The sequence below is a fragment of the Acyrthosiphon pisum genome, chromosome A2 (assembly GCF_005508785.2).
Source record: "Acyrthosiphon pisum isolate AL4f chromosome A2, pea_aphid_22Mar2018_4r6ur, whole genome shotgun sequence".
NCBI classification, from domain to species: Eukaryota; Metazoa; Arthropoda; class Insecta; order Hemiptera; family Aphididae; genus Acyrthosiphon; species Acyrthosiphon pisum.
In genome coordinates, this window is record NC_042495.1 from 61,959,762 (window position 1) to 61,978,800 (window position 19,039).

Sequence of the window (19,039 nt, forward strand, 5' to 3'; positions counted from 1 at the left end):
TATTTGTAATAAGTTATTATTCCGCGTTTGATTGTACTTTTTTCTTTTGAATACTTGATTTGAAATCAATGATTCGATTGTTGCTTCAGTTTCATGTTGTAATATGTCGTATTCGACTATATATGAAATAATCATATATTATATCAATATAGAACCATAATTCTACGATAATTATTAAACGATAATATCTTACGATAATAGTGGGCAATACTTATCAATAAAATAGAAACTTGATAACGATTATCGAGTAACAAAGCATTATATTTATAAATATTATGTATTTTGATATTTCCCGTTAAAACTCTGTATTAATTTCTTTTATTTTCTAAAACACTATTTAATATTTTTCTAAAACACAGATTTTCTAAAAGTTTCATATTCTAAAATATAGATTTTCTAAATCTTGTCATTCTAAAACTCAGCATTCTAAAACTTAATTTTCGAAAACATGCACCCAAATCGATCACCCCCGGTAGGTGCTAAACAGGGATTTTGAGATTTACGGTAGAAATTTTTGTTTAATAATGGTTGCTGTGGGTTATAGGAGTTGAGAATAATATTTATTTATTATTATTTTTTTTAATTTGAATATTAATGGAGCGTCTCAATCTCATTCGTTTCAATCAATCGAAGTTACGATCAGACGAGTACATCCACTTGCGTAACGCTATTATTCTCTCAGCCCATTCTTCTTTTTATATACACAAAAATGAATGTTTGTGTGTAGATTAAACCTCTGGGTAGAAAATAGGTTGATTTAAAAAGGGTTAAATCAGATTTTAGTACGGTTGGGTTAGGATTTTATATTAAATGATTATATTAATCCGCCGTAAGTGGAATTAAGTAAAAACGATAAACTTGGTATAAATTTGGTCTTTGATACTCTAGAGTTAGATCATATACTTACGTACAAACAGCACGGGGTCCGCGATCTACCGCAGGTAGATTACCTACCTGATAATATACTACTGTGAATCAGAATTTTTATTCCGGGCAACGGAAAAGTTAAGATAAGTTTTGAACACCATGCACCGAATATTGAATAACGAATTGAACAAATTTTGAGTCATAAAGAGTTGGTACATTTAACGGGAAATGAAGTGCACTGGATCAGCTAGTTATATATATAATAATATATATTTAAAGATTACTAGATCCGATATCACATACATTTTATACTATTGTAGACCATTTTTATGGACTTTTATCCTTAATATAAGCATTTTAATAACTAAAAATCTATTCGTTTGAATACTTATTGATTTTGATACATCAAGATTTTCAGAAAAAATATCCGCCGAATAATTTACAGTAAAAAATTGTGATCTCATTTGAAAAACAGAAGATTATATTACTGCAGGAAACTTCTTAAGTAGTACAAACAATTTAAGAATTTAAAAATATGGTCTTAAAGTATAATCATTATTAAATAAAAACAATGGTGGTGAGCATGCTTTAGGTGAATCAATCTGTATAATACATAACTGTACAAGTATTAAATAGTAGGTACTAAGTAGTTGACGATATTTCATCCATGAAGTCTTTAATACTTTGTTCACGATATATATATATATATATATAATATATAAATCGATTTAGAATGTGCAATGGCATAAAATATAATATAAATATATGTACTTAAAAATCTAATCGCTGTTTTCGGTTTAATGTTTTTAAATTAATTCAAATATTTTAAACGAAAGCCGAGGGTGTTTCGAATGTGTCGATAAAATCAAACGAACGTGTACCAACACACATTCGAAGAAATTATGTGTTACCTACATATTATATGTATATAAATTTTCTAGAAAAAAATTATTAATTTAAGCACTAAAACCAAATCGAATATCTTTTCTACGACTCTCGGAAAATGTATGGTGTATTTTTTTATTACAGTGTGCTATTAAAATTTAATTTGAATAACTTTGCATCAGAATACCCGCGCTAGAATAATTTACAATTTATTCACTGGTTTATTTTAATGAAATTATATTTGTTCGACGATACAGTGTAATAGAATTATCAAAAACGCCTCCTTTGGCCCTGGCCACCAACCATAATATTATTTTTATGATCCTACCTGGAGTATGTTTTCCGGGTTTATGGAAAGGCCATCGCGATACAGCAGACGTAACCAGTTGCTGCTAAACAGACACATAGACGTCACCGCCCAGTAAAACCAATCAGACAACGTTCGGCCTGCAACGTCGTATAGTATATTGTTTTTGATGACGACCGGAAGAGGTGTTTGGATTATAAGTCTTACAGTCACCGGAAGTGTGGCAATGAATTACAATATGTCGTATCGTACACTCCAATATCGTTATCAATATCTGCACGTAATGCGGTACAATTCGGAACGCGATTTCCGGAATCGACGATTCGGAAGTGGCCCAGTCTCTGTACATCAACACGCACGCCACCAATGCAAACGACCCGTTCAACGTGTAGCGTTTCAACTGAAAACGGAAACCTAATAATGTAAGGTATTACGTTTCCGAATTTCCCCCCATGTGACTGCGTTAAATGACACAGCTAAAATGTCAGCAGATACTTAGGGTACCAAATCTCCGCATGGTTACGGCAGTCTCGTTAAATAATATAGCCGTATTTATGCATTTACTTTGTTAAAAATTGCCTATAACGAACCCCTTAACAAAATCTTAGTCTTTCTCAAAAAAAGTCGTTATCCAAGACGTTTATTAAGTACCAGTTGACAACGGTGCAATCGTAACAATATTTTAATAGTCAAATAGCATCTACCTTAACTTGTATTGAGTTTCGACGAGCCACTGGAATTAAAAAACCATTCGTACACAACGACTGCATCATAGCGTGCCTGCTGTATATGCAACTTTGTACGCGTTCGTGTATACAGAATTGTGTACGCACGAGTCATGAGGCGTACACCAAAGAATAGTATTATTGTATTATCCTAATTTGTTTTTGTTTGATACAACGACGTTTTTGCGTATTAGAATTTATTTATTATTCATGGTATGCATGTAGATACGAAAACATATTATTGTTATTGATTAAAATTTAAAACTAACCTCATTCTCGTGTATGCATTACTAAGTCTAAAAAATAATAATTTCATAAATCAATATTTTCAATCAACTTCACGTCACTTTTATAAAATCTCGATTTTAATTTTTCAAAGAATTAATAATGATTAGTGGCATATCCAATAATATACAATATACTATCGTTGTGGAATATACCTAATTGTCTATGAACTATGATCGCGGGGACGCATAAGTGATTTATAAAGTGTAAAATAAATGAAAAGTATAGAATAATGCTTGTTGGTTCATTCGTCAAATTTATCGGCAGTTGGACGATCATAAATTGGATATTGTTCTTCGATAACTGTCATGTACGATTGAATGATGATCACTAGGTATCCTCCCACTGCCATTACACTCTGTAAAAATATGAATATATTAACATAATATTATGACGCCCCAGTTCAAAACTGTACAAGATAGTCTATATCGTATAAACCTGAAAACGTATTTGAATTCGTACCTACTACAGTTTACTTGAAATCAACTTTTCCACTTTTTTGAATTTTAAAATTTTGAACTAAAAAATTATTTAAAAAATGAAAAAAATAGACGTTGTTAGGAATTCAAATATTTTTTCAGAAATTTTATCGTGTAAATAGGTAAGTTAATACCTACTCAAAAGATTGGTATTTTTAGAATAAAAAAATAGGCACTTATGACTTATTGCATATTTGTGTAATGTGTTGTCAAAATGTGTGCTCCTCTATTTCTTTTACACTACAGCCACAATGTCACACACTCTAATGATCACTTATTACGTACACAGTTACATGACACGCACTAAGAAAATTGCAAATATTCAATACTTTAAAAACGATTGGTATCGAAACAATAATAGAACCTTTTGGCTTTTACTATTCGTGTTTGAATCGACGACGCCGAAGGCGGAGGGAACTAACTCCCATTGCTTCCCAGAAACAATAAAATCTTTACTCATCTGAGTATTAATAATTACTATAATTATTAATATTGTTGTGACATTTTCTTATGTTTGTTGTTGGTTGTGAATAAAATTTAACGGTTTTTTCTTAGAATGAAAAAAAAACTCACTGATAAGAAATATTCGTCGTCCAAATAGCTCAAGCCGTATAAAGAAAATCTTATTTTCTTATTATCAATCCTTTCCAAGAAACCTTTTATCTGAAATAAATACTTAACATAATATTGCCAATAATAATATTAATTATAATATTATTAATGCGTCTTAGCTGATATTCATTACTATTTACTATCGATAAAAATATAAAAACATAATAAAATAGGAGCAATAACAATATAATATTATACTTGTGCCGTCATTGTATAACCGTAATGTATTTCTTACTGTTCAATAAATCAAACAATATAATATAAAGAGGATGTAACACTGGTATTTATTGTCTCCGTCTTACAAGTGCGTAACTTACAAATTTACGCTCAGCAGATCATGTTGAGCTTCGTTAGTTTAAAATAGAGTAAAATACTAAAATGTAAATCGATCTATAATCATAGGCGCAAATAGGGGAGGGGGGGCTTAGAGGGTATTAGCACTCCGAATTTTAAAATTAGCACCCTCTAATAATTTATGTGTTTATTGTATCAAAACTTTTCCTAACAACAAAATAAAAACCAAAAACAGTTTATTATCAGACATGAGGCCATGAGGGTATCAGAGTATAATGAATGAAACGATGAACTCGACAATTGTTATTTTATCGAATTCAAATATATTTAGAATATTAAATCATTATTTTCCAATGTCCCTACTAAACCCGATCTTTGTGGTCGGTTAAATTATTATCAGTTATCACGTTCAGCAGCGACACATCTAGTTCGGACAAAAACCTAATTACGATATACGAATAACTTGTCAGTTTGTGTTCACTTATGAATTCCAAGTTTCCGAAAGTTCGTGTGATCGTGTATGCCGTATGGTACTATGGTATTATATAGTATAATATCCTATACAGGATATAACAGATAGAACTGACTTTTAGAATAACTTTTGTTCAAATCAATATTTTAAATGTTTTTTTATATACAATTTATAGTCACTTATTGATAGCTACACATATATTATGCAAAATATTATTTTTATTTTTTAACATTGAAAAAAAAAATTGAAAATTTGATTTCAATTTTTTTGGATATATTCAAATAGCCAATTTCTGAATCTGATTATAAAAACAATTTTGATAGTAAAAACATTTATCAAGTCAAGTAGTTTATTTTTTAGAATTTTTGAAATATCAACAATTTTTTTGATTATATAAATTTGGAACGTATACGTAGTTATTACAATAACTTTTTTCTAAACATTTTTTGTGGGGAATTTGCTGACACGAGTATATCAATTCTTAAATTATTTACTAATCATATAATTTTAACAATTTCTGTCATACCTACGTTAATGTAGCGTAATTTTTTTTTTCGTCAAGTCTTTCTGTTACACCTTGTATACTAATATTTATTTGTCATATTTTTTAAATAAAAAAGTTGTTTTCAATTTTTAATAAATTAAAATTGACTATAATTATATTAATTTTTATAAAATGGACCTTATAGCCAATAGGTACACAATAAGTATTCAATGTTAAATTTTCATAAAACATTTTTGCTCAAAAAAGTTATAAATGCCAGATGCCTCATAGTTATAATTTAATTTAAATGCCCAAAAAATGCAGAGCTTAAGCACTCCCAGTTTTTTATTGAAATTGTGCCTGTGCCTATAATGAAGTTTAATGGTAAGGAGTAAGAACTTAATCTATGTTTGTATGTTGGTTTTTACGATGGTTCAATTGTTTAACAAGTTTTGCGTATATAAAATGGCGCAATATTTAAAATACTTATGAAGTCATAACTCACTTAAAAACTGAATTACTGAAACCTACATACTAACAGAGATCATTTTCTGGCCATTCAGTTATATAAAAGGTCTATTCACTCTAATTATTATACAAACGAAGCTAAACGTGAACTGCTGTGGCTTTGCTATGTATGACGCGTAGATACAACCACTGCGTGTGTTATCCTAATATCCTAAAGACGACGTTTATAAATTTTAAACAAATCAAACAGTGTGTTTGTCTGGTTTCTCTGTAAGATGTAGTACGTGTATTAGTTTTAAATGCAAAATCGCACATACGATTTCAGTTAATAATCAGTTATATAATATATATTTTTAGGTTTTAAGGGCAGTAGTCTGTTAAATAAACCAAATTCTGTTTTAGTTATTACTGAGAACTGATAACGTCGTCCACACGTTGCGTATACCTACACAAGGGTACGATTAAGTACCACGTTAATGGTTATCCATATAGAAATTCGCTAGACTAAATCGGTGTGAAAAATAATGCACCGGTTTAGTCTAGCGAATTTCTAGCATAATATAATTATACTTCTCTATACACGGGTCCTACCTATATTTAGTGCCTAAACTGTGAGGCTTACACGAACTTTTAAATACTTTATGGATAAAACAATTTATACTACAAATATGAATTCTAAATTAAAATTGTGACCCTTCTTTGAGCTTGATGAAAATACAGAATAGGTATTACACATTTTAATGATTATTATTTTCTACAACATTTTCCAAAATCATACTTCAAAAACGGTAAATACGGTAATTAGTAAATAGGTACTAATAATTAGAAAAATAGTTATCGATGTATATACGTTTACGTTCCTGCATATAATAATTGCATTGATTATGAAAACAAGTTACGTAGAGCTTAGTAGTGTAGGTACTGTACTATAAAGTATAAATTAATAACAATATTATATTCTGTGATAATAATAACGTGGTGTACATTATTGCAGTGTACACCCTGTTCAAAATAAGAAGCACATAGGCGGCCACGGGCATAACCGGTTTCGTTAAGTAAATCTATGTGCTTCTTATTTTGATTAGGGTATAGTATCTTGGCGGCCACGCTCCACTTTATTTACCTATCTAAGCTCTTAATGTTATCAAACGTGGTTTATAAATAGTTGATTATTCGTTCAATGTTCGATATCCATACGTCGAAATATGTACCTAAAATCTAATAAGTTTTCATTTGACACGTAAAAAAAGTAAAAAAAAATCGGTATCAAACTGTAAAGAAAAGTTTGAATGCTTTCATAATGAATAATGACTGAATAAAAAAAACCAAAATCAAATTTACGTCAGAAAATGTTTGATAAAACAAACAATCTAATAAACATTAAAATCAAGTTTAAATAATCATTCCGTATATTATATAAATGTAAAATTAACGAATAACGAAAAAAATCATTAAGCAAACTGCAGCCTTAATATTATCATAGTGAGTAACACATATTAGTACCTATTATGCACGTACTGGCACACGTCATGTAATTTATTAATTATTATCATATTAGGTACTCATTTATTTTTTGTTTTGAATTCACAATAGTTGTTAGGTACCTTATACTTGTTACTTGTTAGTTGTTATGTATTGTATAGGTAGTAGATTGTTGGTATAGTAATAATATAACTATAAATATAATTAAGAAGCTGTAGCAGTAGCTTAATCAAGCTATAAAAATTTGTTTCCGTATAAGACCTGCGTAACTACGCTGTATGTTTGTAACAATATCAAACGATTTTCTGGACTATTCATAAAATAATCATTTTGTTATTTGTATTATGCATGATATGTTTAAGTATGTTTTGTCTGAGCCTTTTCGTGTCTTTTATATATTCAATTTTGTTGTACTTACCTATAATAATTTATGTTTATACGTTATACCCATAATTTGGCTCAATACTATAAAAATAATATGTAATGATAATCATTACGACATGTATGATGAATGTATTCTTAATAATCAATAAGTTGTAATATTCATGGTCAATTTTAAAACTTTAACGTAGGATGAACTAGTTTTATTTAATATTTCTTATATCCGTTTCGCATAATTTCCATTAAGAAAGTAATTTTATGTAAAACATAATATGCATATTGATTGTCTACTTAAATGGTTTAGTAACAAGATATTATAATATTTTTTTAGGTTAATCTCACTATAGATATTAAAATTAAATTAAGCCAGATACTTTTATACTTTTAAAATACATAAAAGCAATATTATTTCTTTTATAGATAAATTATAGTTTATTTTAATTATACCGCAACTAATAATAATGTTAATACTCAACTCCGTTTTTTTCGTCGTCTGTCAAATGTTTGTGAAATGCAGCATTGAGAATAGTTTTTGTCCGTCTGGCCTAATGTATACAACAGTGAATATAATATGAAACAAAACACACACCGTTCACGAAGTCCACATAAAATAGGTATGTGTTTTAAGTATAGGTGTGGATAATTAAAATTATACAATATAAAAAAAAGTATAGGTACTTACTTCGTTGGACGCAATTGAAGCGGCTTTGCACACGATATATACCCTTATCATGTAGTGGAGCGGCCATATGACCATGGATAATTGTGGTGTGATTTTAAAATTTGAATATGCCATGATAATTCCCAAAACGAATAAATGAGGCAGCATGCTTAGTACGCAAGTGATGATGCTCAAAAGGATCAGCACCTTGTGCAGATATATACAACACGTCATAAGAACGAAATAGTATAAAATATAATACACAACAAGTCGTATATTGAAAATGTCGGTACACACCTGTTGAAAATAATACATAATATAAATCATATTATATTATTATTACTGCATCAATTGTTCAGTTTTTTATGCAGCGATACCGTCAATACCTGATAAACGCCGTTTGTGTGATCGAGGATGGAACAGAGGTCAGTGTGTGCTTGGTTTAACTTCCGGATGTGCGTTACCATATTCGTCGGTAGCGTCAACCGGTCTGGCATTGTGAATAAGCCCGGGGGGCGTATCGTCACTGAAATTCTCTCCAAAATTGACACAAATTGCAGGAGTCTAAAATATTGGTCTACCTATTCAACACGATTTTATACTCACCATGATTTTTTCGGATTCGAAGTCTATCCAGAGATACGTTGAGACACTTATAGCATTTTGCCAATACTGAACACATACACCAGAATTGGACACACAGCGAAATCGCCGCTAGTTTGTGAATAACATTGTCCTAAATAAAAACATCAAAAATCAACAGTTAAAAGTGTAGAAAAGGAAAATTGAAAACTTCAGTGTACCTATGCGTATTGCACTATATCGTTATATTTGTCAATGCGCATTTTTATACAAGATTGATAATTGATAAATAATATTATATGTATAAGTAAGTAGGTTCTTGGAGAAATAAATTAGTACAAAATGTAGGTCAAAAAAATTATAGTTTTAATTTTAGTGAGTTTATAGTTATATAGGCTATAGGCTATACCAGTGTTTCACAACCTTTTTTATAATATGGTGACCTACTATTAGACCATTCTTCTGCCAGGTGACCGAAAAAAATGTCTGTACACTTATATACTATACCTACTATCTATATAAGTATAGTTGTAACTTATATTGTTATTTTTTATTCAACAATAGCCAAGAGATTCTAGTTCTATAAACTATTCAGAATAAGATCAAACCAAATTTACCTAGCAAAACTGGTTTTGACCATGTCTGCCTGGTATGTTCTTAATCTGAATACAGAGTTGTTATAATAATGTTATAATTATAATATATAAATAATATAGTATTAAAATACTAGCTAAATTACCCGGCGTTTCCCGGAAAAAAAAAGCACCTCCCCGGGTCGGACCTCTAATTTACCCTTTTTTATGAAGCCTATCTTCTTCTCAGAGGTCTAATCTATATCTGTACTAAATTTCATCAATATCGGTCCAGCCGTTTAGGAATACACAAAGAACACACACACAAACATTTATTTTTATATATATATAAATGTTCATTGTGATCTATCAACAAAAAAATTATTATCCCTAAGTTGGGTCACGATCCACATCAGGTTGGGAAATACTGGCTAGTAATCGTAGGTACTCACGATCAAGATGTACAGTTTCCAAGCAAAGGTCAGTCTTATCCTATTGAAACTTGTCGTAACCGATACGATCGACAGAACTGTGTTCATTATGATCATCATGCCGGATTCAATGTTAGTGTTGCGTGCTATCATGTTAATGGTGTTCTCGTCCCCTAAAAATCAGTCATATACGATCCTGGTTTTAACTGACGAATAACGATGTATTACATTTACACATTACACTGCAGTATATTTAGGTTTTTAAACTTAATCAACGTATTGGTTTTAACATGCATAACCTAACAAACCTATAATCGAGCCATGGCACTTGAAAAAAACATTGAAGAGCTTGAAAACAGTTCTTAGTCCTTTTAAATGGAACGGCATCAATATGTGTATTATGATCATAATCGTTTGATTCAACCACAGAGATATTATGAACATAGGTCCCACTACAATCTGTATACGATCGTGAATTGTTATCTAAAATTAAACTTTAATTAACTTATAAGTTACACAAAAACTTAAGTTTTCGGAGAAATTGATTTGAAAGTTCTTGAATTCAAAAATTAAATTATTTTTATATGTGACATCGTTACCACTAAGGGAAACTGTGTCAGCTACTCAGCTATACTACTGTTTGAAGTCAATAATAAATTAATAAATAAGGTTGCTAATGTCTAATTTTAAGATTATTATAATATAATAGACTATATTATTCTATCTGATTTATTTACATTACTCAAAGTTCTATTTCCTTGGTACTTGATTGCATTTCTTAATGCCTGAGTAGTGCTTCCGGAAACTATTAGTAGTATGATATAACTCAACGAAAAAATTAATCCAGGTATACACCACAAACTCTTGTTTTTCTAAATAAAATTACATAGTTAAATAAATCTTGTTAGTTTTTGTAGTAGGTATATAAATACTCATTAAAGTAATGACTATGAGTAATGACCAACTACACTCGAAAATATTATTTCTGTATATTTTAATAATTTATTGTAATGAAATTATAATATAAAATAGATTTAAATATTATGAAATACCATTTCGCTGTCATTCTTTGGTATACGGATGGGCATCCATCCGAACAATATTGAATAGTAATAGGGAACAGAAAAACTCTTAAACACAATGGATAAATTGACTTTCATGTTTGCCGTACAAAACTGAAATGAATTATTATTTTTAGTAATATTATTTGATAAAGTACCTATATACAGCAACTACGATTGTGATTTAGGTATATATATAATATGAGTATACAGTCACTATCCATAATATTGTGATTGGCTGTTTTTGTTTTCGCTAATATTAATCCATAAAGACCTAACAATAGTTATTACTTATTAATACGAAAAATGAATTTTTTGGATAATAAACTTTTGACTTTTATAATGTTTGTGTGTACAACTGATAATTGTACAATAGTATTGTTAGTAAAAAAATATTTTTGACCTTGATAAAGTGCTACCAATATTATGATGTGTATACGGCTTTCTGATAATCATGAATCATGACTTGCTAGTAAATGTTATCAAATACCTATGTATTAACTGTATTATTTTTTTATTATTGTGTGCACAGTATTGTAGCCTAATCGTTGGACTTTAATAGGTCAAAAGAAAACATAACCTAAACATTTTCAGGTTTTCTTATTATCTAGTTATTAGTAGAGGCCGGAATTATTTGGAATTGGCACTTTTAGAATATGGAAAATATACTACGCCAATTAAAAAAATTGCTTTTAAGCAATTGTAATTCAATTATTTGTCAAATAACAATAATAGTAATATCAATTCCACATTAAATTAATATCGATATCATATTAATATATTATATTCTAATTGAAAAGTTTAAGTCATGTTTAAGAGGAGCTTAATATACAGGAGCATAATAGAGATACTCGGACACCAGATGTAGGCGGTAACGCAGAACAATGTGTCTGTATATTCTTATACGTGCCATAACACTGATATGTTATGTTGGAAATTTGAATACACACGATAAATAGTATTTTGACATTTTTTATGGAATCGATAGTCTAAAAAATTAATTTAGTTCGATTTATTTGTAATGACTTATGATAATATACGCAGTTACGTAGTATACATGTAGTAAGTGCGTCCTGAGGTTAAAACTGTAATTACGCGCTCATTATAATATATGACTTTATACTTAATTATAAAGCATTATAATAATATAGTATATAGTAGTTTAGTATAGTAGTATAGTATATATACCTAGCTAGTTCATAAAATATATTATTTTTCTAAACAGTCATGTTCTGGATACGTCTCAAAGATCAAAATAACTTAATCCAAATAGACTCAATGTATATACGGTCGTCTATGTTGATAACTTACTAATTTAACGTAGGTCGTACTGGTCGTAGGTCATTATAACAAACATTTGATATTATATATTTACTTCGGCGTGGTATAAACTATAAACCACAGCATTTGTGCTGTATAATGTATATCATGTATCTTACCTTAACTCGGTCCTTCGCGTGACCGTGACAGTAGTATTCATTATCTGTATTTATTTATTGTTCGATTAATCTATTCTGTATTTCTGTGGTAAGAATGTAAGATTCTCGGATTGTATATTATGTATAATATCACAGAATATATTAATATCAATAATATAATAATAATAATTAATTATATTATATTATGTCACATGTGTCAATATGCATCGTGCGTATTGTCTAAATAGCAAGTATTAAAATATGTACAATGTACCACGGACTAATAAGATAATAATATAAAGGACTTGTATATTTTTATTGAAACGTTATACCACATTACCACCATGGCACGATACCGCAGGGTGCAAAAATTAAGTGAGGAGGGAGGGGGCTCATTACTTGACGTAAGTACTAAAACCACAGAAAAGAGAAAAAAACAATATATGATTATCGACGACATCTAGGTAATTCCGTTGATTACAGAATATAAAATGTTCATAAATTATTATTATTTTATATAATTTTAGAGTTTAGACCAGTATTTTATATTTTTGTCAAAGCCGCCTAATGGCTGTTAAAAATGTGTGTAGTTTATATTATGTTACGGAGTAACAGGGTTAATTCACTGGTATTATTTGATTTGTCACGGGCAACGAGGTCCGTTCAGGACCAGCTAGTAGTAATGTAGTATAATATAATAATATAGCAATATTGTATATTTATTATTTAAAAAAGACAAATACCGGTTTTATACACACCTGATGGTGGTACACTGGAGTACTGTACCATGGTGAAAAATTAAGGTTCCATTCATACATTATTATATAATATATGCTATATACCCTAAGTGGTTTAATGACAGCCTTTTTTTGTAAAGCTTAATCTCAAATAATTTTTTAGTTGACAATCGCAAGAAAAAAAATAACGCGATTCTTAAAAGAATTCTTTAATTTGTGTTGAATACAGTTTTTAATATTATAAACTATACTATAATATACTATTGAATTGTATAACTATACAGGTAGTGGGTAGTGGGTACCTATGGTATACACTATACAAACGAGAAGTTAATAAAATTACAATTATTGTCGTATATTAGAATAATATAATGTAACATATTATTATATTAATATCTAACCACCATTTGTCCATAGTCTATTAGTGCTTGTGGTTCAACATGCACCTGTGCAAGTCATGACAGGGATATCAAGTATATCACTGTATATGTTTAAACAATATTACGATAATGATGACCTTGACTTGTATATAATAGCAACGTAATTATAAGACATATTGTATATTGAATGACAATGGATGTATAATAATATAATAAGTATTCGTGTTGTGGCCGTGGATATACGCTATTATTTAAATTAAACCGATTTGCTGGAATTTTGTTTAACTGTAGTTGTACTGCAACACGATCACCAAATACGAAATTACACTGATCACTGCCTGGAAACAGACCATTTTATTTTGAAAACAAACTAATTGTAAAATGGCCCTTTTATTGTATTTAGCCAACTGCAAAATTATATCATTTTGAATTTTGATTTAAATGTATTGTTTTGTCCATAATTTGCCTTACCGACGATAAAAGCGTCTTGTCCACCGTCACCATACCACAGACGTCAAATTTCACTTTGCTATGTCTCAGACGCCTGGACAATCGTTTCATCTGAAACACGCCTATTATATTAGATAATAATATATTTTTGTACACTGTCCTAGCTGAGAAAAGGGCCTATAAGTCGATTAAGCTGACAGGTGTGTTGTACCTTGTACGGTTTTGGGGGGATAAAACAATAATTATGCGATAACAAAAAACATAATGAACAATTTGGTTGAAGAATATTCGCCACGTGAGCATTTACAGAGATTGGTATGCATTCGATAAATTTAAAATATGTATATTTTATAATTTATATATTATGTATAATCGTATTACGTACCTCCCAACAGTCACCGTTCACGTCTAACGTTTCTCTCGCGATCTGAGCCAAGTCGTGTAGACGGTCATCCTGCAGTGCAGTATAGGACATAGATAGTATAGGTACACATTATTATAAAATCTCTTTATACGGATTATTATTACTTATTTTAATTTTATACTTAGGTATTGGTTCGTGGTGTAGGCTAAAACACACACACTAAATGATATACGTGACACACGTCATACTCAACCCCAAATGATAAAATATAATTGCATGTATTTAGAACCAGGGCAACTATATAGTCGGTTGGGCAAACTTTTCGAGATGGTAGAATTATTTAAATATTAACTTAATTTATTTAGTTGTAGGGAACTTGAACCAGTTACACCTTGTTTGTTTAGAACCTTTAAGAAGTTGAAAATAGTTTCTAAAGTATATACCAGTTTAATATAATAATATATACATATTAACTTGTGGCTATTACCTACTAAGTACTAATAATTATAACATGTGTAGAAAAATATTTCTTACATATTATTACGTAACACGCCAACGACGTATCAAAATATTATTATCGGTTATGGAACCTATTTTCTTTGGTATTCCAATAAACTCAATTTTAAAATAATAAAACAATCACTTTGGATTTATTTGAAAATAACTGTTTTTTTAACGCTTAGTTTAACTAATGCCTGTCTGTTACACAGAAAATCAAATTAAAAAATAGAGTTTCTGACTTCTGTGTCTCATTTAACGACAGTTTAATATATTTTATGAGCTGCAATTATTTATGTACAGTAATAAATAACATCATAAAGGATACTAATTTGAAATTTCCACCAAACGATAAAATATAATATTATTGTGTGCGTATGTAAGGTTAAGGACCCACGCCGTGAAAAGACACTCAGCCGCGGTACATATTATATTATATAATAATAGATATTTAACTGTACTTATACACAATCTATATAGTGTCTACACTATCTTTATACTATATAGTACATAGACAAATAGGCAATATACAATATGAGCGGAACATGCGTATACCAAAGTATACCTGGTCGACGACCGAAGACGCGGCGAAACACACTAGAGCAATTCTACCGGCACAGTTCACCACCCACGAAAGGTGCATGATGGCCAAGAGAAGTGGTGCCCCCCGAGTCCTATACGCCGAAATCGTGTCGAACAGACCACATATCGTGTTGAACATGTAACACGACGTATTTATCAGGACGCGTTCCTCGCAGACGCTGCAGACCAGTGTCGCACCATGCATCAGTTTCCCGTACGCCACTTCCACCCTGTAGACTTCGTCTGCCAAAAGACCAAAAATAACAATGTTTAAATATAATGTTACCACTGGTTAATATAGGTAATAGGTTCGGGATATTGAAGCGGAGGCTCGTACATAGTCGGACTTAGGACATTCGGATTTGATTTTTGAATATGGGACAACCTGTATAATAATTATATAATTATTATGTTTTTAATATTTCTGTACACTCTGAAGTAGAATATTTTTTTTTTAAATACCAATACAATATTTTATTGTCTATTGAGTATTGAACGAATAGTTTTTATTTTTATTAAAAAAACATTTGAAGATAAGATGCTGATTGCTGGAGCTGTGTCACTTACTTTGGAAAAAATTATATTTTATTTAGTATTAACTAATAACATAATATGTCATACGACCCCCGATTGATGGTTTGACTTTTAGGGCCTCAATTGCAAAATGTCAAGAGGTGCCCAAACATATCATGTACCCTCTGCATGGCTACCCCCTGCGCACACCCATGGCTGTACTGCAGTCTTATTATACTGTTCTATCGATGTATATAATATCATTGATTATAAATACTGGTACAGTGAAACCTCGATAACTCGAACGTCTATAAGTCGAATTTTCGAAGGAATATTTTCGCCCCTGCATTTCAATATGTACACACAATTTTTTCTAAACTTGAATTTTCAACAACTCGAATTTTTTTTTTACCCCCAACCGATTCGAGGTTTTACTGTATTTATAATCGATGATAATATGTATATTACCTATAGTGTATACTTACACCTGTGATAATAATTATTTCTCGCCGTGATCGTTTCCCTGCCTTGACTTTTTGTCGCCGTCGTGGTCGGTATCCCGGACGAAACCGTCATCTGCTGCAAGACGTTATTCAGCCTTAAAAATCCGTCTTCGAGAGTCCAACAAAACCACGCAAACTGAAGGTCTACAGTCAGTATTCCCAATTTGCAAAAATCCTAAATCGCCGAGAATAAATGTAGTAGGTATTAGGTACAATCATTAAACATATTGTTTTTCTGGTCGGATTTTCAACCAACTTGAAAGAGTAGGTTGTACGCGGAACCAGCTTTCTTTTGAATACCCGGAAAGTTGTACGAAAAGCACGCCGGCACTATGTTTCCGACGACTAATACAAATACGATTACGACTCTCCACGTATCTGCAAACATATTATAGAAAATTATCATAGGCTCCATTTATTTTCAAATTACTCGTGGATTTCATATCCGTTTATACTTGTTGACGTTTCCAGTGGCGGCCGCGCCGTAGTTACTTCTATTTTTCTACCAATCAGCGGAAACAAACAACTAAGTAAGCATATAGCATTATATGTCCAAAAATCAAAATGTAATATTTTTTCGAAAGCCATGTCTTGTTTAGTTTTCTGAAACCATTATTTGAACTTAAATATAAAGCGTGGTCAGGATACGGATACGGATAATATACAGCTGTTTATATATTATATTATAATAAGTGTTATACTGTTATCAAACCCATGGCTTAAGCTTGTATAGAATTATTATTATACATTTATACATCTATTCAACATTATTAGGTACGCATATAGAATAGCGTTCGGAAAATTATTCTGCTATAGTGGACCTTTTTGAAGATTTTTTTGAAAATTTTAAATTTTTAGAGCACATACAAACAAAAAATAATGAGCGATGGGTTACAATAGGCTTGCCTACCACCACTTCATCAACACGTCATTTACATAGTTCTTTACGAAATTTTTATATTAGGTTGCATCTTGAAGGCATTAACAAATTTAACACTATCAAGTTGTTAGTAATATCACTATTATAGATACCTACCTATATACAATAGTAATTAACGATGATGTTAAGGAATTATTAATAGTTAATAATTCATAAGCTAATTATACTTAAGCAACTAATTAGTAATTACCAATAATCAATAGACAAAAATCATGTAAAAAACTACCTTAACTATTGTAAAAAATACCTTTTATATACTATATTTAAAACCAAAAATTAGAAAAGAAAAGAAACACATCACCCTAAATCCGGTATCGACTATATAGGTACAATGTAGGTATCTAAAACTAGTTACGTATTTACGTGCTATATTATTAGTTTTCACCTCAGTATCTTCCATCATCCAAGGTTTCATTACGTAATCTATATGGTTGCCAACGATGGTCAAACACCATAATAATGAAATTGTGCACCCTATGACCTGTGCACAAAACAAATAATTAATTATATTGTACCAATATTAATATATTATAAATTTAATTAATTACTTATTTTCAAATTAAGTTTGGATTTTAATTTATTACCTTATGCGTTTTTGGAATGATTGTCATCCATGTACCGAAAAATAACGATACGTAATAAATAAATGTATAAACATGGTTTCCGATGAACACGTCGTTCATTTTAAACTCAATTCTATAAAATGCTAGATTTATATATAAATTGGTTTCAAAAATAATATTGACACAAAAAAATGTTTGCTACAATATACTTGTGTGCGTGTAACCTAAAATAACAAGAAAAAATAATATTTTTTGTGGAATTTATAATAAATGTTTATTGTATTGTGACGTACTTGAGAACGGAATTATATTTAGGACGTAAACGTTTTAATGAAAAGCTTTATAAATATATCCAAACAATTAGATAATAAAAGTTAAAAAATAATGTCCTATGATTATAATATTTCTATCTTCTATCTATATTTTATATATCATAAAATGTGTAATTCAATACAATTAAATGTTTTTATTTTATTATGGTGGTCAAATTAATTGATTTACCTACGGATGTTTTCTAAACGAATTATAAATCCCAATGTGCGTGAAATTGCGAAATACATTATTATTTTGATAAAATATGTACATAAACTATATAATACTATTAAATATATACTAGGTAGGTACATAATTTAATTTTTAATATTAATTTTTGCCGATACATCACACTATTACAAAAATTTAAATCACTTAAATTTTAGGTTTATAAATTAAATCAAGTACCTAACTCGAGTGGATCATTTCTATTTCAAATTTTTGTTTAAGGAAATAACTTTATTGAATTGTACGTTTTAAATTTGTTATAATATTTTGATTGCAGATCGAGATCTACAGATTGGTCATCGGCCGGCTAATGTTGTCAAGGACAAAAAATTGAACTTTGTCACATGGGAACCGTACTTTTGTGTTCTACTGCAAGACGAACAGACATTAACTGCATATAGAAGCGAGGAATTATCCGTAAATACTTTTTTTATTTTATTTTACTACAATTCAAAAATTATGTTCAATCTCTTACTAACAATTTAAATTAAATTATGCATATA

At 29.9% G+C, this 19,039-nt stretch overlaps 2 protein-coding genes across 7 annotated transcripts in view; one reads left to right on the top strand and one right to left on the bottom strand.

The window, feature by feature from the left end:
- Nucleotides 1–19,039, top strand: part of LOC100573600 — a 50,301-nt gene that overhangs the window by 30,561 nt on the left and 701 nt on the right. The window contains exon 2 of the mRNA XM_008183117.3: nucleotides 18,814–18,953. Within this exon, the coding sequence (XP_008181339.1) occupies nucleotides 18,814–18,953 (140 nt within the window). The remainder of the gene's footprint in view (nucleotides 1–18,813; nucleotides 18,954–19,039) is intronic.
- Nucleotides 1,101–17,523, bottom strand: LOC107883306. 6 transcript variants are annotated; one of them, XR_003839469.1, is made up of 11 exons: nucleotides 11,040–17,523; nucleotides 10,725–10,859; nucleotides 10,296–10,470; nucleotides 10,009–10,160; nucleotides 9,009–9,138; nucleotides 8,789–8,928; nucleotides 8,424–8,699; nucleotides 8,218–8,286; nucleotides 4,122–4,211; nucleotides 2,764–3,427; nucleotides 1,101–2,459 (listed from the first exon to the last, which is right to left on the bottom strand). XR_003839469.1 is itself a non-coding variant. In XM_029489633.1 (11 exons), the coding sequence occupies exons 2-11, from the start codon at nucleotides 11,145–11,147 to the stop codon at nucleotides 3,314–3,316; spliced, it is 1,389 nt and encodes a 462-aa protein (XP_029345493.1). In that variant the 5' UTR covers nucleotides 11,148–13,921; nucleotides 14,055–17,523; the 3' UTR covers nucleotides 1,101–3,313. The 6 variants fall into 6 exon arrangements, 4 of the variants coding, with proteins under 4 accessions (XP_029345493.1, XP_016658521.2, XP_016658520.2 ...); XR_003839468.1 differs by having other exon boundaries at nucleotides 1,101–2,199; nucleotides 2,267–3,427; XM_029489633.1 differs by having other exon boundaries at nucleotides 1,101–3,427; nucleotides 11,040–13,921; nucleotides 14,055–17,523.

Excerpts from the sequence above, each read along its gene's own strand:
- LOC107883306 (XM_029489633.1), bottom strand. The coding sequence starts at position 11,147 with ATGAAAGTCAATTTATCCATTGTGTTTAAGAGTTTTTCTGTTCCCTAT. Across the intron at positions 8,700-8,788 it reads ACACAAACGGCGTTTATCAG|GTGTGTACCGACATTTTCAA; the intron begins GTATTGACGGTA and ends TATTTTCAACAG. Across the intron at positions 4,212-8,217 it reads CAGACGACGAAAAAAACGGA|ATAAAAGGTTTCTTGGAAAG; the intron begins GTTGAGTATTAA and ends TATTTATTTCAG.